At 37.8% G+C, this 23,156-nt stretch overlaps 1 protein-coding gene across 5 annotated transcripts in view; it reads left to right on the forward strand.

Moving 5' to 3' along the window:
- kirrel3l (kirre like nephrin family adhesion molecule 3, like) overlaps positions 1-9,762 on the forward strand; it is a 48,164-nt gene extending 38,402 nt beyond the window's left edge. The window contains exons 10-15 of one of the 5 annotated variants that reach the window (XM_038267585.1): positions 559-659; positions 1,350-1,548; positions 5,014-5,133; positions 5,288-5,397; positions 5,552-5,662; positions 7,660-8,163. In XM_038267585.1, the coding sequence (XP_038123513.1) occupies positions 559-659; positions 1,350-1,548; positions 5,014-5,133; positions 5,288-5,397; positions 5,552-5,662; positions 7,660-8,163 (1,145 nt within the window). Of the gene's footprint in view, positions 1-558; positions 660-1,349; positions 1,549-5,013; positions 5,134-5,287; positions 5,398-5,551; positions 5,663-7,659 lie in introns of all 5 variants that reach the window. The other 4 variants (XM_038267584.1, XM_038267586.1, XM_038267587.1 and 1 more) reach the window with 4 other exon arrangements.
- The last annotated feature ends 13,394 nt before the right edge of the window (positions 9,763-23,156 follow it).

Genomic DNA, 23,156 nt, shown 5'->3' on the forward strand with positions numbered 1-23,156 from the left:
CTGTTTATAATGTGTTTTTTGAAGCAGTGACTGCTGTGCCAGAGAGGGTTCTTTATGAATGATTAGTCAGAGTCTATGAGTGATTAGTCAGAGTCTAGATGATTAACAGGAGAGTCAGATGAAATGCAACATGACCACTCAGACTGCAGGCGCTTTGAAAACTATCGGAAACAGATCTGATTTTTTACCACATAAGGAAGTTACACGATTCAAAAAAATCTGTTTTGGGGTGACGAACATGTTAAAGCCACATCCCCAGCGAGGCTGGTTAATAAAAACTGCTAAAGATGCTCACTGCAGAGGTTTACAAAGTTCACTAAAATGGTGATTTAAAAAATGAATGCACTGTCTGTGACTCTCCTAAATTTCTGTAGCAGACATCCCGACTTGTTGACCTTAACTTGCTTTGTGTACTCCCCTATAACAATAATAAAGCTAACAAAATCTTAAATGTTTTAACGTCTTAAATTGGTAGGTTATGGATTCTTTGGTTTCTTTTTGAAGCTTCAGTTAAGTAAAACAATTCCTTTATCTATTTTTCTGCCATCCTCACACCAGGTCCACCTATCATCACAGCAGACGCAACACAGCATGCTGTCAAGCACTCAAAGGGCAAACTTGAGTGCCGCGTGGGAAGCAGCCCTCCACCTGATAAGATTGTAAGCAAGCCTCTTTGTTTGTGTAGCGGTGTATTTAATCATTTGTGGGAGAATAAAACACTGAAATATTTCTACTTACCACACCCACATTAGAGCGCAGTCAGAGGAATGTTAGCCCTGACCTCAGCATCAGACCTTTGCTCCAACATACCTCAGCCTGACTTGTTAAAAGACACACACTTGGGTGCACATATTCACAGCTGTAATTGCACAGAGAGGCTGGAAGGATTCCAGAGTGAGGGGAGCAGCGCACAATGGGGGTTTTGCAGGATTTACAGAACTACATTCAATTAGCAGCCAGAGAGGCATCGCTCAGCTGACCCTGTTGAACCGCTGCAGGTATACTGGGCTGGAATGGGATAATTAAGGTTTGAAGAGGAGTGAGAGACAGGTGCCCTGCTGTCCTCAAGCTGAAGACAGCAGAGAGGATCCCTATTTCATTGCATGGCCTCCTAACCCTCGTTGGGCCTCACCCGCAGGGTAGATATTGATGGTAGCTTAAGGATGAGCCTATGAGCCATGTCAGCCACAGAGCACCTTGGAGGTCAGCAGATGGAGAGCAGAATAAACTGGTTCTGACAGCAGCTGACAGGGATCCATAAACAAGTGTGCATGCCTTTGCGTTGGTCATTTGTTCAGAGATTCATTACGTAAAAAAGTAATTTCCAACCTAATGTTTACCCTCCACAGGTGTGGACCTTTGGGGACATGAGTCTGTCCTCTGGATCCTCTGGTCGTTACTCAGTGCAGACTGTAACCACTGACCATGGAGTCCAGTCTTCTCTGGTGCTGTCTGAGACTTTGGTTCAGGATTTTCAAATGCGGTACAACTGCACTGCTTGGAATCGCTTCGGCACAGGGACTGCACTGGTGACACTGAAAGAGCAAGGTAAACATTGAGAGCGGCTCTGTATATAATGTTAAAATGATATTAACATAGATCTGTCCCATAAATCCAATTAGCAGAAACTGCAAAACCAAATAAAATTACAGCACAAGGGCTGCCAACTTTTCACCAAACCGTGAGTGAGATTTTAAAATAGTTTGGAGAGGCAACCCTTGTCATGGTCAGATTAAAAGGCTCTGAGGATAGGTGCAGCTACAGGTTGTAGGTTTTAAGAGGATTTAACTGAAACAAAGTGGCTAAATGGGGAATTTTTGATAGCACAGTAAATGTTACTGAATAACCATAAATTATCTGCAGTTATATGGAAATGTTTTCACACATTATACATAAACATTATATATTTTCTAATGTCTGGTGATTTTTAGAGAACTGGAGTAAAGAAGAATGGGACCTACTAAAATACTTCATCTTAAATAAACCGTAAACTAATAATTTCACAACTATGTTTATTAAGTATTCTATGCAGTTCAAGTAAAATAAACAATGGGGAACTAATAAGCTATTAGTGGAATACTGACACTAATACAGGAACCAGTGGAATCAAATCCCATGCAAACTTCACTGTCTATGAATATTTGGTAATAGGCTAAGCATTTAAAAATTTTAACTCATTATGTTATTAGTTTTTCTTACAAGTGACAAAAAAGCTGAACAATTCAGACCCTCTAGGAGTCTCTAGATTCCTATGGCTGCAACTAACCATTATTTTGCAAAATAGATTTACCTTTAAGTAATTTTTTTTCGATTAATAATCAGATAGCCAAAGGTTCCTTAAAGAAGAATGTTTACGAAATTAAACTAGCTGAAGCTAAAACCTTTCCACTTGAAGAGTTCTCAATAGAGCATGATGACAGATGAAATAGTTTTTTTATTTCAAATACAACAGTTTAAAATATTTGTTTTGCTATTTTGGTATAATTTCTGCCCAAGGTAGGTTGCTCTGTCAGCAAAAGCATGTTCTAGACTCTCTATATTCAAGTTAACTATTAATCAATTACTAAATTAGTTAATGATTCTTTCAACAATTGATTACCGGTAATCACGATTAATAAACCGATTAATTAACCGATTAAGCCCTAGTAGATTCTATAGAAACTTACCATGACACAAGACAGCATTCCCCTGAATGTTTAATTTTGGAAGGTGTGATGGAAATTAAGTTTCTAAACATATTCGATGGACCTAAATAAGGATAATAAATAATAAAAAAAATTAGAACGTCCCTGTGGTTCCTCCTTTATCAATCCTGGATAAGTGAGTTGTTCTGCACATCCTCTGTGTATCTGGTTGGTCTTTTCTTTGGTCGCTGATCTTTTGACAAATAGAATTAAATGGTTCTTTTTTGTGGACCTCCTATGGGTTGGTAAGGCATACCTCAAAGCTTTAAGAATTTAGATAGTTGTGTTGGTTTAATTAGTTCCAAATTCCAATGGGGGATTATTCAACTAGACTGAGCAATAATTATTTAACTTGTGGGGAAAACATGGATAAAAACTGGGACTAAATCAGTTGGCTAAATAAGAGGAAACAAGGATTAAACCTCACTAAAAAAAAACACTATGTGTAGAGAAAACAAACCATTTTATGTGATCCTACACTCAGTCTCTACATTGATAATTTAAGCTAGCTGATGTACATTCTATTCACATTTACTGAAGTACTAGATTGATTAAGGTCTGCATTAATTTACAAAGTGAATAATCTTAGTCCAGATAACATAAAGATAAAAGTTCAAATGACATACGTTGTAATAACTGCTCAGAAATCCCGGTATTTTTTAATATAATATAATATAATATAAATTAATATGACTGGGTATAAACAGGGCATCAGGATGGAGTTGAGTTTTAGTGTCCGATATTTCTTAGTGTGGAAAATTGGGGATATGGAGTGAAAGGGTTTGAAGACCCTGAGATGCGGGAGTCTCACGCCCAATGGGTGAGAGTTGACAGCCCTGCAACATAACCACTTTTCTTGCTTCCTGTAGTAGTCAGCTGTGTTGCCTAACTAATCATAGCTTTGATGGCCACAATATGGAGAAATAAGGATCTGCTGTTTCATTTTCTAAAGCTTTGTCATCTTATAATTACTGGTAGACTATTAAACAATGCTGATTTTTTTTTTTTTTTGTCATGGTGGCTCGTAATAAACTAATGAAAAAAACAGCTATGCTCAGTGGCCCCAATAAAAAAGATGATAATATGATCACTACAAATATCATCCATAGCAAATGGTTGCTAAAACACAACACAACATGATTAATAACCATATTTTCAGCAATAACTCATTGACTTTTTAAATTACACTTATCCTGCTTCCTGTGTTAATCCTTACTGGTAAAAACAGGGTAACCATGTGGATTATACTTTCTGCTGCTTGATCTTTAAAGTCTTTTCTGTCTTGTAAATACCGCAAGCAGATGGCTGGCTGTTGGAGTTAATTTGTCATAGTGGATGACAAATTATGATATTGGAGCCACGTGCTCAGCAACAGGAATAATGAAATCATTATATGCTCATTAATAAATTTTAAGAAGGGCGTTTAAAAATCTATAATTACTAATAAATCACAGCATTTGTTGCAATGGCAACATTTTAAATTGCAGCTTTGTGCCCTGCTATAGCAGCTAGCTCTGTTGTATTACTCATCCCTACATGAGAAGTACAATTTCTGCAGTGTAATTACAGCTGCATAAGCTAAGGTGACCTAAGCTTGGACATATTTTAACATTTTTTATAGAAGGTGTATAGTGTAATAGTGTTATTCTCAGTTCCTGATACAAGAACATTAGAGATTAATTGGAGAAAACTGAGCATCTGTTTGCGGTTATCTTAATTATACTCTTCTAATTAATTGTAATTTAATCATGTTTATATTAATGAATATTGTTTCCCCATAACGTAGATATTGATAAGGAACGACGTGTGTGTGGTTCAGATCTTAATCTCTATCACCACTGCATAGCTAGGCTCAGACAATGAGGTTGCAAACCCCCTGAAGTGGTCTTGAATTTACCTGTTTTTTTTTTTTTTTCAGAATTAGCAGAGCCAATGTTAACCTTACAAACACCTGAAATAGGGTCCTCGACAGTGATTTACATCAACGTATCAGAGCAGGGGTCTCCAGAGAGAGAAGGGCAGCAGTTTCTGCTGGAATCTCTAATTAGATTACTGTCTATTGCTTCATAGCATGTCAGGCCTTGTTACCCTACCATCAGAGAGATTAGAGACAATAGTCAAGCACCACGATGCAGAATTGTCCACATGCGCATATGCTGCAGACGCTGTGAGAAGACTGAAGCATACGTTTTATGGATTTATAGCAACAGTGTTTTTAAGGAATTTAAAGAAGACAAGTTTCTTGGTTTCCTCTGATTTCTTTTCCTCAAATTTTTTGACATACTGTCTTTCTTCCATCTACCCCTGCCCTTTTCTTCTTCTATAACAGAAGCCCTACCTATGCTGATAATTGTTGGGGGAGCAGTAGGTGGGGGTTGTGTCCTGCTCATCTGTGTGATTACGCTGGTGTCCCTCTGCTGCCGACACACAGGCAAAGGTGAGCTTAATGGTCAGTATGTGCGAGATAGAAAATTCTTCATATCTAACAAATCTCTTTTTTCTCATGCTGAATGCAGATTTTTGTTTTTTTGCAGTTTTATCTTGGATTTAAATATGTAAATGTTAAAAACAAAGTCACTTGAGACCCTTTTCAACTCCCACAGGTAAAAGATGCACTCGACTTTCCAAGAGTGATATCAGGGTTCAGATTGTTCACAGTGATCACAACGCTTCTCGCGGCAACGATGATGAGGAGGATGTCAAAGAACCAATGGTAGGTGTGATGTATATTTTTTTTTACTTCCCTGTGAGTTAGACAGTGATGCGAGCTACAAAGAAAGGGGTTACATTGACACTGGAACAGAAACTTCAAACTGTCCTTTTGTTCCTATTCAAGCAAGGTCTTATTCATTCTTGTAATTCTTTAGAAATGCTTGGTCTTCCCTCAGGCTCCAAACAGCAGTGAGTCTCCAGGGACATCTCGCACAGAACACAGCGACCTCCTGGAGGAGGAGGACGACGAAAGATCGGACATCAAGGTAAAACTCAAAACACTTTAAAAAAAACGACCATCAATGTACAAAGTAGAGTATTTTACAACATTCTTACAACTTATACTTACCTCTCAAATATATCACTTTGCATCAATTACTCCAACATATTTTTGGTTTATCATTTTAACAAAACACATTTTTAAAAGAAAGTTGTACATATATCCAGACACATTTCTTTTGTAACCCAAAAAAGAAATCGGTTCATAAACAGAATCTCCTGTAGTTTGTTCTTAGAATAAATTATTCACTTTGGAGAAGGCCTCATAAAAAAAGCAGCTAGATCAGGGATAGCTGTGATAGCTGTTGTAAAAACATTTTGACAAATTCTAGACCTCTCACACCTTAACCCAACAAAGACCTAAGACTTAAGCCCCATTTACACTAACCTCTAAAAACCGATCAGTGCCGAGCTTGGATCAGTTAACAATGCCGAACTCTGTTCCTTACAACCATTTACACACCACGCTAGCACGGTTCCTCACCTCCTAATGACAATCTACAGTACTACTGCTCTCTAGAGGTAAACAAGCAAATCAACATGGCGCCACCCGTAACATTCAGGAAGTTTGCAGATAGTCAGGCAAAGAAGGCAGCCTTAGGTGAATTTACTTGACAGAATCGACTTTTAGAAAGTGGATATCAGGAAAGTCTAATCAGGGCTTACAGATGCAGTTAACAACAACAACAGGAGTTTAGGTTCATCCAGAGATGGCAAAAGTACTCACTTTCCGTACTTGAGTAAAAGTACAGACACTTGTGTTAAAAAATACTCTGGTAAAAGTGTAAGTACTTATTAAACTTCTTTACTCAAGTAAAAGTAACAAAGTATAGGCTTGTAAATTTACTTAAAGTATAAAAGTAAAAGTAGAAACCACTTTTTTCATGCCGTTGCCTACATTTTAAATGGATGTCTGCCAATAGGACTAGATCTCTGTGTTCATTTTCAATCATCTCGTCGTCCATACTACTATGCTAACGCCACCACCACCAAGCTGCAATGATTTGCCGCGAATGAATACCGCCGCATCTGTTGATTCATCTTGTAGTGGTGCGTCAAATGCAACATAGATTCCCATCCAATTAGATTGAATTTGGTATTGATGACGTGAAAAATAATAACGGTAACTCCATTGAAATGATTCAAAACTAAAGTAACGAGCCAATTTTTTAAAATATAAGGAGTAGAAAGTACAGATATTTGTGTAAAAATGTAAGGAGTAGAAGTAAAAAGTCGCCATAAAAATAAGTAGTAAAGTAAAGTAAAAATATCAGAAAAATCTACTTGAGTACAGTAACGAAGTATTTGTACTTCGTTACTTCCCATCTCTGGGTTCATCACACTACTAAGCAACAAGTTGGTATTTTTATGAATGTCTGAAATTTCATGATTACAGAGGCTGACTGTAAGGAGATAACATGGTCTGTTCATGCGCTCTTGGTCATCTTAGAACCGATCCAGAACTGAACTGCTCTGAGCACTACTGATGAAAGAGTACTACTGTATGTAAGCGCGGTTTGGTTTTGTCTGGTGTGGTCCAGTTCAGTTGTGTGTGCCATTTACACTCAACAGTTATCTCAGTTACCGTGCTCAGACTGATCTTGGCACAGTTTCAGAAGGGTAGTGTAAATGGGGCTATAGTTGACTGTTAACCAATTCCAACAGACTGACCATGGTTGTGGTAGTATTATCTTGAAGGAGGGATTTTTTTTTTTAGCTAAAACTTTTAAATCAGTTAGAGCTCTGGGAGATGAATAAAGCTAAATATCCATTAGAAAACATAATCCATTGCATTACATCTTAATAGGTGTTCCATGATATATGTTGAGAGTGGCAACATGAGAACACCTTGAAAACCTTTAGGAGTTTGTATATTTCTTCAAGAACTGTATGCACTATTGTTTTCTTAGACCTTTGCACAACAATAAATAATATCAAGCATATTTAATAGCTAGGATTTGTATTTTCTTTGTTTTCATCTTAGGACCCCACCAACGGATACTACAATGTCCGGGGCCATGATGATCGTCACATCCGCAACAGTGGCTTTTCAGAGTACGTGCCCAACTCACGGCCAGTCTACACACCATCACAGCTGCCTTCCCCGAGCCCTATATATGGCCAGCATGGCACTCAACCTCGTATTTACGAGTTCTCCCATCGATGTGCCACCAACACCGTGAGCAGATCTTCATACGAACAGCAGCCACAAGCCCAGCAGCAGCAGCCTCAGTCGCCGACCCAATCAGCCAACATGTATCCCACAGATCCCCTCTACAGTGGCTCGGCCTACCTTCCTGCCACCTACGGTCGTGCCTTCACCAGCTATGTTAAGCCATCTTCCTACGACAAGGTTGATGCGTATGACCAATCAGATCAGGCCAGCAAGGTGTCAAGCTCATCTCGCTTCTCCTACGCCTCCTCTCAAGTGTCTTCCCAACAGTCCGACTACGGCCGGCAGACTCAACGGATGCAGACTCATGTCTGATAGGACACGAAAAATGTTAACAGAATCAAAAGTAGGAGAAGTGAGTAGATACCATTTTTGTGGTTGAAATAACATGATAAGAGACCTATGTACTCAGACAGTCCTGCAAGGATTTGTTTGAACAGCTATGATTATGGTCGTTGGATAACCAAACTTCCCTTTGATGGATCTGAAGATGGAAAATTTAACAGTGTGTGTGTGATGCCTCAGCAGGTTTTACACGAATTGTCTGAATATGGAAGGGGTCAAGTGGAACACGACTACATCTTAGCTGGGATATCCTTAAACCTGCATTCCAGTTCCTAACTCTGAGTCAACACTACATGTCAAAAATGACCACATGAATACTTGGAAAGAAGATCTCACAAAGGTTTAACATATTCAAAGAAAAGAAAACACCAACAAAAAATAAAGAACAATATGGACAACATTTCGTTTTGTTAATCTGTCATATGATGTCTTGTTGGCATGCGAAAGCAATTCTAAGCACATTTGTGTCCCTATCATTAACAAAAGACTGAGCTATTTACAGAGACAGGCTTATCCTATTCTGCACAACAGGCTAGATGTACTGGCCAACGAGTGCTGCTGGCGCTGTACTGTATGAAGAGCGGAATACATCTTGTGTAGCTGTATTCCTGGAGCATCCACTGGTAATGACATGTTTTGGACTTTTGAAGTGTTGTTCTCCAGCGGATAACGTGGAAACACAAGGAGAATGTGTGTACAGTAAATGTTAAACATGTGCAAGAAGGAAAAGGTTAGGACGGAAACTTAAAAGATGGTAAGAGCGGTATGGGGAAAAATATGAGCCAACACTTGTTGTTTTCTGATTGTAAAACAAAGATTGGAACAATCAAAAGCTGTGTTGAGGAAAATGTCGGCAATCTCGAACTCTAAACTTGAACATAGTTTCAACCACTGAAAGGCTCAGAAAAGCTATGTGATAGGTCATTGGTGGTCCTAATGTGGATCATTAAAGTTTTACAAATTCAATCGAATTGTCTTACTATGTTTACAAGAACCAGAACTACCCTGAAACACTCTGCATCTGTACAAATGGCTCTTGCTCTCTCTCTCTTTGTTGCATGCAAACAATGTGTCTTGTGACAAAAACCTTCAGCGTTTATATTCATCTCCATTTCACGTTTGAGCATATGGGATTCTCCTCATCTGATTACTACCTGGATGTTTTCCATACTGCCATTTGTCTATGCGAGCTAGTGCCAGGGCAGCCTGACGAGTGAACAAACTGTCACTGAAAGAGAGAAGACCAACATCATTGCTTGTCTTTTATTTTTATATTTTATATAAGCCTTAAAGTACAGCTTATGAGCTGCTATTGTAAAGTAAATCTTTATATACATCTGTAATCTGTCTTTTGATTTTTTTTTGTCGCTGTCAGTTTTTCACATTGGAGTTGTTTAATTATCAACTGCAGTTAAAATGCTCATTTTCTTTTAGTTGAACACAACTAAATGCCATTTGTTTTTTCATTTTTATATTGATGCATTAATAATTTTATTTGCTAGAACTGAGATATTGTTGCTTGTACCTTTGTACACATATTTATATTTAAATAAAACCATTTCCAGTAAAGAACAGACTCCTGCAAATCCTGGAAGATATTCAGCCAGATCTTCACATCGACAAACAAAGCTTCCCATGTAGCAAAAGTGATGAATACATAAATTAGTAGCACTGTCTATGTTGATTTTCCAATTTTCCCACTGCTGCTGTGACTTTAATGAAGACAGATGAGACAGTAGATCCCTCATCACTCCCCACTATATGTGTATCCACCTCCTGAAGTCAACATGCCCATTTGGCAGGGTAATAAGATAGAGCTGTGACAAAGAAAGGTATTATTTTACAATAGGAGCTTGTCTTGTCATCTCTGTTCCCCAGGTAAGCACGCTGCTCACAACAGGGAGGAGAGGTACATCCTCATTACAATTCCACTGTGGGAAGGGATGAGTTCTCTCAACACATGCATTTATTATGTAAAATATAATCTACCAAACAAGAATGCGTCAAAGACGGGAAAAGCAGGTGATGTATTTAGACTCTGCAGGGTCAAATAAAAAGGAGTTTATCTGTAAAATTCTTTCATATAAAACCATAAAACAAGCAGGCACACAATGGAACTCCAAATCAAAGCATTCAGTAAGAAAATATGATATACAAGTCATATCTCTTCAAGACAAGACATGTTCAAATTGTACAAACGTCAAAATTTATGAAAATGTTCTGTCACCCTTTTAGTCTGCTTTAATATATCAAAAGACTATTTGCACATCATATGCAGAGGTAATTAAAGCTGTGTCCCTCTTCTACCAATTGCATAGCTTTACCTGTAGGATTGCTGAAAATGGGCTAGCACGCCTTAAAAATACAGATGAGAAAGACAACAGGAGCATCACCCATCACTTATTAGGGCTTCTGTCTACAAGATACCGTTTATCTGTGGCTTATGAGAGACAAAAGTGGCGACTGTAGCTTTTCTGCTAAAAAAAAACAAAGAAATTGTTAACTTCATTATGTGTTTTTTTTTTCACACGCTAGTTTTGCAGAGAGAACTACATACCAAAAATAAACATTTTGTTTGGTTTTATAGTTTATCAGTCCATTTTATGTCAGCATAACTCTTAGGCATTGGTTACAAAGGAGTTTTAATCAGGGGCCCATGCTAAATGTAGCTATTTTAGCTGCTAAATCTACAGTTCAACCTGCACACATCTATTTGTATGGATATATCTTGTCAAATAATTTACTAATTTTGCCAAAAGTCAGAGAACATGCAGACCAAAAAATAAAAGAACAAAAAATATCTCAAAATATATCTTGGAGGATACTGAGATGTTTACTTAGTTGGGCCCACTGATTATAAGTTTGGCACACTTTAACCATTGGCAGTTTTCCAAAGTAAATTACAGGCTTTTAGACTGATTGATGCAATTTTTTTCTTCCATTTCAGCCAGGTATTAATGCATTCTAAGGATAACATGAACATGCACTTTAAATGGTGTTGGACCAGTTTCCTTCATTGATTATGTTATTTAAGTATTTCTATTCAAATTTGTGGTTTTGTCTAAGTTTAAAGTTTCACTCTAAAGCTACGGTGAAATGATGGGGCATCATCTACCTGTCAGATATTACTTTAAACAGACAAAACAAATATTACAATGTTGCAATGTTACAAAGTAGGTCATTTTTGAGGCAACAATGTGCATCGACAAACAGCAAAATTGAAGTGTTTATGAAATCAAACTAAAGAACCCTTGCGAGGAAAAGTCTTCCCGAATTCATCATGGTTTGTTCTAACTGTAGAGTGTATCCACCTGTGACATATTGCGTGAATAGATGTCAGAACAACAGGCAGGGATGCAAAACCTTTTGAAAGTGTTTAAAACTTGAGTCTGTGGAGTTCCTGTGGGAGGTCAGCAACCAAATAAAGTGTTTTAAGTCATTAATGTGAACAGCTGGGCCCTAGGAAACAGTATGCTATGCTGGCTGTTAAAGAGATTAAACCCAAAGAGAGTTGGCCTCAATCTTAATAAAATCATACTTAAATACTACTGTTTGTAACTGCTTCTCCTCACATCTTCCTGGTCTTCAAATGCTTTTTTTCTTTTTGATCCATTCTCTGAGCTTGGTTACACTGGATAAGATTCAAGGCTTGTTCTGACGAGCGCAGCCCTCACCCCAGCTCACAATGCCAGCCTGAAACCACTTCCCGCTTTCCTAAAGGCATGCCAGAGGGCCTCCAGAGTCTCCCTGTGGAGCGTCATATGTGACCAAGTAAAAATAATTAGACCAGGTTTGGATGTGAGAGCACAGGGATTGCAAAGATGTCAAAATCTCCCCCTTTTCTTCCTTTGCTGATGTTGTACATACTCACCCACCTTGGACACAGCGACTCCTCCCATCAGGATTCCACTGCAGAACAACCTGGATGTGACCCCTCCCCCAATGACCCTATTGCATACGTCATCACTGATGATTTTCACAAGTGACTTCTGCAGCATAATCACCATGGGACCTTCAAAAGGGGAAACAGATAGATCAGCATGTTACCGTGTTGCCACATTACCTTCATGTTCACAGCCAACATCAAAGGTGGTAACATCCTGTATTAGATGTTATTAAGAAAGGGTTAGGAAACGTCCCAAGAGAGTGAGAATGCATGCTGATCTTACACATAGGGAAGGTGACTTAAGTGGATGGGGCAGAACAGACAAAAAAGATAAGAGAAAAGTGAGGCCTGATAAAGAAGTGATAAAATATGCCATGGTGGGAGACAAAAAAAAAAAAAAATGGGAGTAACATCAAAGCAGAGAAAAGATTCCTAATTAACTGAGATAAAGATGAAGGGAAGAAACTCGCATAAGAAAGCACAAAAAAGGGGAAAAAAGTGACAAATGAGTTAATCAATTATTACAGAGAACCAGAGAAATAACTTTGGCCATAATAATAATAAAAAAAAAAAAATGCGAGTATAAATCAGAGAATTAAAGCCCAATACCTTCTTCCCGTGGCAAAAAGATGTGGGAGTATGAAGGGAGGCGGTTTGGTTGGATGGTGATGCAGAACTCCAGTGGCTTGTTTTTTTTATAATATAGGTGGAGGATGATGCTTCATTTGTGTTAAACTGAGACTGCAAACCACTATAGGTAGGCCCGTTGGCATGAAGACAACCATGTAGAAATATTATAAACATTTAGTAAATCCTTTACTTATATTAAATGCCTGGCTTTCTTTTCAGGATTGTTCAAATCTTTATGCTTGATCTGTCTGTCATGTTACTTGTTACCGCTGTGCTTTACAGCCATGAGATGAATATTAACGTGAATGAAATATGAATATATGGACTGTACAAGAAAACCGGACAATTAAAAACCAGTGCTTTAAATTGCACCTGCTGTCCTTTATATAATATTCCCAAAGGAAGGGACTCCAATAGAATCCTGGGAGCTACACTGGTCCTCCACAATATATATTTCATGCTATGTTCATTTTCAGATTAATATGGTTTTATCAAAAATAACAAAATTTCAAAGGCAATGTCTTCAAAGAGTAACAATAAAAGTCCCAAATCTTTCAAAATCTAAGTGTTTAACACTTTTAAATGTTTCATCTTAATTAATTCAACCATTTCGATATTCTGAAATAATCTCTGAAAAAACAATCAGTCATGATAAATGACTCTAATAGGACTGTGCTCAGGCTGAACAGTATGGTTAGTGCACCACCAACAGGCTGCTTCGATGAACACAGAAAGAGAGCCAGAAATTAGAAACAAGAATTTGCAGGGAATTTGTAATATTTTGTGTACTGTGTATGTTCTAGTAGATTGTTTTTCAGCAGAATCAAACTGTGAAAATGTAATAGTATGATGCAAAGAGACAATCTTAAAAGCTGCACTTATTTTTTCTGTGCATGCCTGTAAGTGCAGGAAATGTGTAACTCACTCTGGGGAGAATTCGAATCATTGAACTGCAGACAAAAACTACCTATTCGAGATGATTGAGGTGCTGCAAGCATGGCCAGATGTCTAGTAGTGAAGGCTGACCTGGAAGGGCCACTCTCCACTTTTTGCATTCTGCCCTCCTATGATGCATGTCATCTTGTAAGACCTTAAAGGCCTATGTCAAGATTTAAAAAAAAAAAAGAAATTTTATAGAAACTAGAAAATAAGACTGAATTTACTGAACAATAACAGGCCAAGTGCTGATAATGCTGTAGAAAGTACTTAAATCCTATTAAGATATACAGTAATATTCACAAATAAAAAAAGAATCTAAGACACCCAAAGACTTAAATGGGGAAGATATATATATATATATATATATATATATATATATATATATATATATATATATATATATATATATATATATATATATATATATATATATATATATATATATATATATATATATATATATATATATATATATCTTCCCCATTTATATATATATATATATATATATATATATATATATATATATATATATATATATATATATATATATATATATATATATATATATATATATATATATATATATATATATATATATATATATATATAAACTCCAGAGATGAGGCAGCTTTCAAAGAAGAATAAAAATAAATTAGCACATGGCCTGGAGCTCTTTTTCCTGGCGGACAGCTCAACATGCAGCTCGACTTAGCAACTATAATCTAGTTTGAATGACACTGACAAGATTAGAGCCAGCTTCAGCAGTTTAAAAGAAATACAAAAAAAAAGAACTGTCCAAAAAACCAAATATTGACAAATTTCTCACGACAGAGAGCTTCATCTGAATTATCGGAGCAGTCATTGACACGGTCACATTCAGCATTCACCTTGTTGATGCATTTGCAGCCGGCGCATTTAAAGCTTTAGTAAGAGCATGTACAGTAGTCAGGGGGTGAAAGGGGATGAAAAAGAACCAAAGTGAAAACACACATTTAACTGGTAAACTACTATGCAATCAGTGAGAACACAGTGTGAGGCTCCAATCCACAATGTGCAGTGATTGAGGAGCAGATTGCATTGATTGGGTGTATTGATTGGGATTAAGGCCTAATATGCCTCCTTATTCACAGAAATGAAAATCAAAAGGAAATGCAATTGTGCCCTCTGTGAGCATCTATGACTGGTAGAGAGAAATCAGAAAGATATTGACGAAAAGAGAAAAGGAGGGTGGTATAAAATTAATCAAGCAGTAAAAAAACAGTGACGAGGAATATTTGGAAATAAGATCATGTCCAAAGCAAGTGTTCATCATATCCTCTTACAGGTTTTGCATGAGGCCTCACAGTCCTTTACATTGTCACAGACAAAATCTTGTGGAAGACAAACTCTGTTTCCCCATTTCGACTCATTTGACTCACGCTGTCAAGAAACAAATATATAAGGAAATTACATTGATGACAGAAAGGCAGCAGTTTTCCAGCAAAGATAGAGTTCAGCATTTGGCTTCATTTTTCTTCCAAGAATTATAAGATTTGAAATTAAATGTCTCCAACCAGCACAGTGCTATTGGTATTATAGTTATACAGATTTTAAAAAATTGGTTTTAAAATAGCTAAACTTTGTGAACACATATCTCAGCAGTTATGATAGCGCTGGAAGACTAAAAACAGATATTGCAGCTTTGCTTTGAGATAACAGAAAAACTCTCGGTTATCCATATACAATATGTCTGAGTGTTAAATTCAAAGTGTTTAGGGTGTAAAAAGTAGAAAATGTTGGTAAGTCGTGCCCCATTTCTTAACCATTAGCACAGAATGATTTCCTGGAGTCTGAAAGCGTGCCACTGAGGAGAGGATAAGATATGATCTGGCTCATAAAACCACAGCTTGTCATTTTTATGCTCCTCAGATTTCGTTATCTCAGGACAGATGCCGGCTAAGTGTTTCCCCCTGCTCCCACTCGTTTTGCTGAGCTAAGCCAACTGGCTGCTGGCAATAGTTACAAGACAGAGATGAGAGAGGTATCTATCTGCCCATCTGACTCTCAGCAAGAAAGCCATTATGATTTTTTTAAATTAACTTTTTTTTTTTTTTTTTTAAGAAAGGAGGACATGGAAAGGAAAGATTTTGGCGAGAAGACCTTAATGACTGTAAAAAAAAGTTGCATGATCAACCTATGGCAGTCCTTCTCATCACTAATGTTGCCACAGTCGATCCAGCCATTACACTGCAGTTTTTTTCAATGCACATGCCATTGTTGCAGGCAAACTCGCCAGGGCAAGCTGCTCACATACACAGAAAACGAGGACATAAAGAGACAGCACATCTTCCTTTTTCCTTTAGGAGACCTGTTGCAAATAATGACTATAATATAATAAAAGGTATAGAGGAGGATCTTTTATTTCCGGAAGGATCATCTAAATAAGTGATCCTCCTAATTGTCAATTATTCTGGTGATACGTTTATGTAAGGCCGTCCTACGTGCTCACCTGGTTAGCTATCTTTTTCTGCCCATGCGCACTTCCAGGCGTATATCTGTGGTGAGCTACAGTATGGTTTCAGTCATTTGAAGCTCACCTATCTCACAGCTGTTCTTTGAAAATGGCCGAGGCTCATGAGAAGAAAATTGTCTATGAAGCTTATTAGATTTGTAACAATACTGACCAGAACTTTTACCCAGAAAGAAGTTTATAGATCTAAGTACAATAATAAAGGTTAAAACATATAAACAGTGGTTACCTGGTGTAAAAAGGCTGACATATCAACCTGCATGCATGTCACACAAACAAACACATAAACAAAACTCACACACTAAACCCTGCAGCTCAACTGGAGCAGCAACAGCAGCCTGACAGATGAAGATAGAAGAGGTACTGAGCAGCTTGGCTTCAATAGTGCTTCCTCAGCATTCCTCTCTCCTCCCATAGCAGGCTAAGGATGGATGAGAGGAAGGAGGGGGCTAAAGCAGGGAAACATGGGGTATGAGGGTGAACTTCTAAGTCTTACAAACCTTGATGGTACACTTGCAGTCCATGGAAGGAGGATAGAGGCTTGGATGAAGTGGAGATGTGAGTTTTCCCCTTTGTTACCTCCACATCTGCATTGTGGAGGTAACAATAATATAATTTTAGGGGAGAATGCAATCTAAAACATGTATGTGCTTTTACAGCAATATATATATATATATACATTTTTTTTTTTTTTTTCTTTTTATCTAGTGCTCCTCTGGATGTCAGTTGTGTTTAGTTTTAAAGCAAAAGTAATGGCCCTGTGGTTTTCTATTTATGTGTTGTTGTTTTTTTTTCATTTTTAATTTCTGCGTAAACTGCATTAAAGTTATTATTATAATTGAAAGAGGTTTATTATTTCTTTATTTAAACAAGGGTAGGTTGCAGTGGTTAAGCAATGTTGAAGCTGGACTCAGCTCAAAGAGCGGTACAAAATATGGTTTTCATGAGGTACATGGAGGTTAAAGAACTCTGATTATCATCAGTTTTTGTTTTTACTCATTAGCATTGTTTTTCTTTTGTCTGTAAATATATATCTTCAAATCGCACATGCTCAGGATAATTTGGTTTTTGTTTAAATGCAGGATACTAAAATCAACTGGTAATTGGATATTTACAGAAAAGAAGAAGGAGTAGATTTCTATTATTATCATTATTATAAGTAATATAATGTTATTTACTTTGTTTCTTTGTGTTATTCTTGTTTTATCAAAATGTTTCTCAAACAACATCTTTAAAGGAATTTGGTAAATTTTGGTAAACCATTAGAGCACAAAATTTTTTGGCTGATTATGTCTAAATTCTTTTCTTTAAGAAGTGATTTAATCAGACAGGTAGATTAATAAGAAGTAATCTGAATTCTACTATAAAATAAAAAAAAACATATCTGTAAAACTGACAAAAAATCAGAAGAAGAAAGAAAGAAGTTCAGCAGACAAAAACTCTCATCAGAAGAAGTCTTACTTTAACAAGCTTTGTGGCCATCTTCTTTGTGTATATAGTGTGTAAAAATGGGTTCTTCCCCTGTGGGGTGCCCAGAAAATAAGAGAATCATACACCAACAAGAATAGTGTTACTTCAAAACAATGTTCTAGTATAAAAGTAAAAATTTTGGCATACTGATGTGAGATTCTTTTTAAATCTCTCATTACCCTAAAAAATGTGACACTGCTAGATCCACTTAAATCTCAAAATACCAATAATAAAACAACTCTACTGTACATCCACTTTCAAAATAGATTTGAACCATTAACAGGAGAAAGCAGGAACCAAGTTAAGTACTCTGGATATTAGAAAATATGCCTTTAATCTTGGGTATGACTGTGTACTGTGCCTGAAAACCTGTGACACAATACTCACGGTGTTAGAGGGAGGCCTTTGACCACATTGTCGGAGGATGTAAAAGAAAAAGGCACCTATAAAATGTGTTCCAACTGAGTTTTAACAATCAACCACAAAACATTTTTCTATGCTCTGTGAATTTTCTGAAGTGTGTGGATCAGCTCTTTAGCACATAATTCTAAGATTAGCCCACAGCACATTAAGCTGATAAAAAGCAAAGCAGTTTGAGAGCAGATCAATAGCAGAGTTGTCAGGGGGGGAAATATAAATAAGGAGAGTAATAATAGCACTAATATTAAATTGCTTAGGTGGAGTTTACAAGTTAAATATTTAGATTAACAAAAGGATTTGAAGATCACTGGAGGAAAAGTCGTGAAGGTGTAAATGATCCTGAAAGAGCAGCAGTAAATCCACCTCCAGGAGATTAATATCATTACAGGGTGTTAGATTATAGCTCTCATAAACCCTGTGGTTTTAAATAAAGCCTGATGTTCATAATTTTATCAAAAAGGATTTGTCATTTAGTAAGTCTGTATATCTTTAACATTGGTTTCTGAGTTTTAAATTGCTTGCTGGTATACATGTTGCATTCAGGATCTGAAGATTCATATTACATACCTACCCCACAGACAAAATTCTGCTAAAACCAGTTGGGTGGTCAGTTTGAAGTTTGCCCTTCTCAAGGATCTAAAAAAGGAAGTCCTTCTATGGTGTCTGAACTTGACCATAATCATCACAAGTATAAACGACTGCACAAGTGCTAATTACACAATGTGAGCAAAATGATAACCTGAGGGTGCGCAAATGACAGTTTGCTTGGTTTCATAGAACTCCCCTGTAAAAGAAATGTAAAAAAAGGCAAGTGTTTGCTGTATGATCCAATCTAATCTAAATAATAATATCTGGGTGCATTCATGCCAAATGCAGTTTCAGTGCAAAGGGAAGTTGCTTTACGTAGTATCCCTTTGCAAACCATACAGTTAAGAGCAATGAAGCGGCCTGTGGTGAATTCTCTCTACAGGCTACCTGACAAAAACGAGGTGTTGTCAAACAACGGCATGGTGCAGAGAGAGCAGAGCAGTGACCGCTAGAGTTTAACATTTGTGTGATATTGCATCATAGTAACCAATCAGGGACTGGTTGTTGCTGTGATAGAGGCAAAGCCTTTTTAAATCAGAATGGCATATAGAGAAAATAATGTTGACAACAGACACCATCCAGTGGCTGCCTCTCCTTAACACAGGTGATCTGTGCCCTGCTATGTAAAAGGAAGTACTCCCAAATCTCAAGACTACTTTTTCAGTGCTTCAGGGGCTCCTCCATTAATTGGTGGTCTTTTCAAGCCAATTCAAAAGTAATGCATAGAGAACAACTGTTATCTTTCAACTGTGCTGTTATTGTGAAGTTTCAATAGTTAGATTTGGACAGGAAATGCTATAAGGCTGCCAGGGTTAACGGCAGATCCAAATTGAAGGATCTGGGAGGCTGAAGAACTACTACATATTTTGAAACAATAAATAAGGTAAACATCTCTATTGTTCTTTTTCAATGCCAGCACAGGAATGACATATTATTCAATGCAATAAATAAATAAATAAATAAATAAATATATATATATATATATACTGTATATATATATATATATATATATATATATATATATATATATATATATATATATATATATATATATATATATATATATATATATATACATATAGATTGCATGAATGATTAAAGACTAAATTTGTCTTTTGAAAATCCAATACCAAAAACGGCCAGGAGATGGCAAAAGTGCATCTATATCTACCACTTGCATGTACCACATTTCTTTTGATATCCAGTTTTGCTGCCAAGTGTTGTGTTTGGCGAGGAAAGCGCACAACCTTATTTTTAACTCGCATACACGGTCAGTTATTGACGCTGGTACATCAGCTGTTGCCGTAGTGCCCGGTAAAGGTGTAGTGTGCAGGCCCACAGGAACAGCAGCTTGATGACCAGGGTCTAACCCATGTTTGCGTGGCACCTTTTTGCCACTGGAGGCGTAAATAAGCTTCCTGAAGCACAGCGTGCAGAAGCAAGCGTCTGGTCACCTAATTTCCTGCACCAGCTGCTAAATGGCTAGCCATCTCGCCCCGTCTGCTCCAGCCATGCCCAGAGACATTTATTTTTAAGACCTTTATCTATGGTCGTGACATGATATTAGTATTAATGGAACCATGAACTGCATTGTGCCCACTCCATGCAATTCCGTTCTCTCTATCGTCCTTCTCTCCAAACACAAAGTTTAATTTATTTATTTTTTGACTTTTTATACATCTCTCTGTTGAACATGTAGAACTTCAGCACTGTACCACATTCTATCTGGTGACTTGAGCAAGAAACGAGAGGATGATTTACATGCTTTCCTAAGACCCGCCCCCTTCCTCTTCTGATTGGCTAATACTGTTAGTTTCAAAGCGCTCCTTTGCTACCATTGGCATACAAATTCTAGAGGGATTTTTATTGTCTTTTTTAAATTTATTTACCATCAATTTATTTTCGACTGATTTTTGTTAACCACGGGCAATCACTACGAGCCGGAGATCCGGCCTTGGGCCGGAATACTTCTATACATGCGTTACATATGGCCTAAAGACAAATGTCCAAAAAAAATTATCTGAACTAAAAAAATGATCTTTAACATCTCTGAAACGATAGTATCTAATAACTTTAAAACTCCTTCTCACACGGGTCATCCGGTCCCCAAGCTCCACCACCACCACCACCCAGGCGGTAAGGGAGGGTTCCAGCGGAGCCCGCCTCACGCATTCCTAGAAGGGTGTACTGGACACCACACCCATCTCATGTACGAGAGGGGTCCACCAGATACCAGCGTGTCCCGAGCAGTTCAGCAGGAAAAAAAAAAAAATAGGCGAGGAGACAGGTGCCACAGAAGGGAGAGAGATGCAGACGTGAGGTCAAAATGTAACCACCCCATGACGCTCTTTGCGTGCTGCACTCCTCTCCATCTTCATGTGCGAGCCCTGGTCCAGGGAGGGTCCGTGGCTCCCGGAACCAGGACTCGCGCGAGGGCTGTCATATTCTAATAATGGGCAGGGCTTCGGGGTAAATTGTATGGTGATTAGTGGTAGTGTTTTGCTTACCGTGGTGTGACCTAAGATAAGCAATAAAAGGTCAGGACTCAGAGAACCAAAGATTGAGATAAAGTCATGCCTGAAGTAATCTTCAGTAAACCGTTGGCTGAGAGTTTGGCAGGTAGCCATCGGGATATCCTGGAGATGGAAAGTTTTTTGCAGCTTTAAATCCTTTCAGACAGAAGAAAAAGTCCTCTGAGAAAAGGAAAAATATTGCTCAACTCAGATTTTTGGACACAGAGATGGAGTAATCAATTTGAAAGCAAACTAGATTTTAATGAATTCTTAATGATGCATATGAAGTTTTTATGTCATAATTTTCTTTAATTATTTGAAAAGAGTATGATATGACTTTTTACATAGTGTTAAAGCTTTATGCTAACGTAACTTCAACTGACTGCTACAAGGACTGCAATCTGTGACAAGAACAGAGCCATTGCAATACAGAAGAAGCCCATAATTTGTTACAGACTGGCAAGAGGGTGAGCATCAGACCAGATGGAAAATTACAGCAGCAGGTGGTTAAAACAGGACATACTGCACTTACCTACTGTGGGTTTCCTGACCATATGAGCAACTTTGACTAGAGACGGAGATGTGGGAAGAAGTGACAGGGAAGATTGAGGGAAAGAGTATGAATGGGTCAGCAAAGTTGTGAGGGTGATAGAATTTGATGTATGAGCCTAAAATATTGGGGTCACATGTTTTCTGTTCCATTTCCTTGCAGTTAAGAGAGCTGGTGACAGTTGTAGCACTTTCTGCTCCATCTCACCTTCTCCTACAACAGCAACTCATACATCTCTGTCTAAATATCTAGGACAACAGTATCAAAATTATACCATCAGAAAACATTTCAAAGGGGGCCAAAAACCATTTAACACTAAAAGTGCTAAATGCATAAATTATTTTGTATTTAAAGTAATTATATAAATGTTGAAAATTGCAACAGTAGAATTGAAAGTGGCATGGTCCACACACACAATACAAAATCCATGCACACAGAGCACGGTTCACTCAAGCACAAAAGATCCACACATGTACAGAACAAGATTCACCGTAGTCTTTCTGGTCCATAAACAATTATAAATTAAATTAGAAAGCACCAGTGGTCTTTAAACTTTACTGCATTTGTGTTTGGATTTCTGAGACTGCCCTGACGTGCTTCAATACCCAAATGCATTTTTTTAAGCAGGGATGGTTTGCCAACCGATAGCAAAGCTCTCTTGTGTAAGCCAATCACAAGAAAGCACTCCGTATCCTGCCTCCTGTTTCAGATCTGTTTGCCTGACTTGTCTTCGGACTCCTGCTGCTTTCTGCCTGTGGACTGAACCTGGATCTGCCTCCTGACTTCGAATGACTGCTCGTCAGTCAGTTCAGGAGAGTAGAGAGCATCGCTTGCCCAAGGCCAATAAGGACTCCTTCTCCGATGAGTCTCTCTCACCGGAGAAGGAGAAGCAGGGGGGAGAGGAAAAGGGGAGGGAGGAGGAGCCTGGACAACTCAGACCTTATTATTAATGGAACCATTCTTATTTATAAATAATCCCAAAAAATCATTAGTGCTAAGAGTCGGGAGAAGGCATGGCATGTAAAGTGCCATTTCCTTTCCAATTTCTTAGCATGTTGTTTCACAGTGCCCGGCTCTGTATTAAACCAGGGAGCCAGCTTTCTACTTTTAAATTTGTTCCTTTTAAAAGGGGCTATGTTGTCTAAGGCAGTATGAAGTTAACTAGTATTAGACCAGGTTTCCCCCCAAAAGATTGCAAATTATCAATGTAGCCCACATCATTCTCAGGACACCACCTAGACAACCAGCGGTAAGATGAGGGAGGGGACAAGAGCGAATTGTTTTAGCAAACTTACACACTTCAACACTAATTTTGGTGACCTCAGATGAGGGGTCGTTACTGAGTTCTACTACATTTCTGACTATGGAGCTGCCAATTACCAGAGTGGGCTTCCCAGTGGGTGCGTCACTAAGCGGGAAAAATTGGTCAGAAACATGCACAGGTTGGTGGTGACCAGT

The sequence above is a fragment of the Cyprinodon tularosa genome, unplaced genomic scaffold (assembly GCF_016077235.1).
Source record: "Cyprinodon tularosa strain WSP-4 unplaced genomic scaffold, ASM1607723v1 ctg679, whole genome shotgun sequence".
NCBI lineage: Eukaryota > Metazoa > Chordata > Actinopteri > Cyprinodontiformes > Cyprinodontidae > Cyprinodon > Cyprinodon tularosa.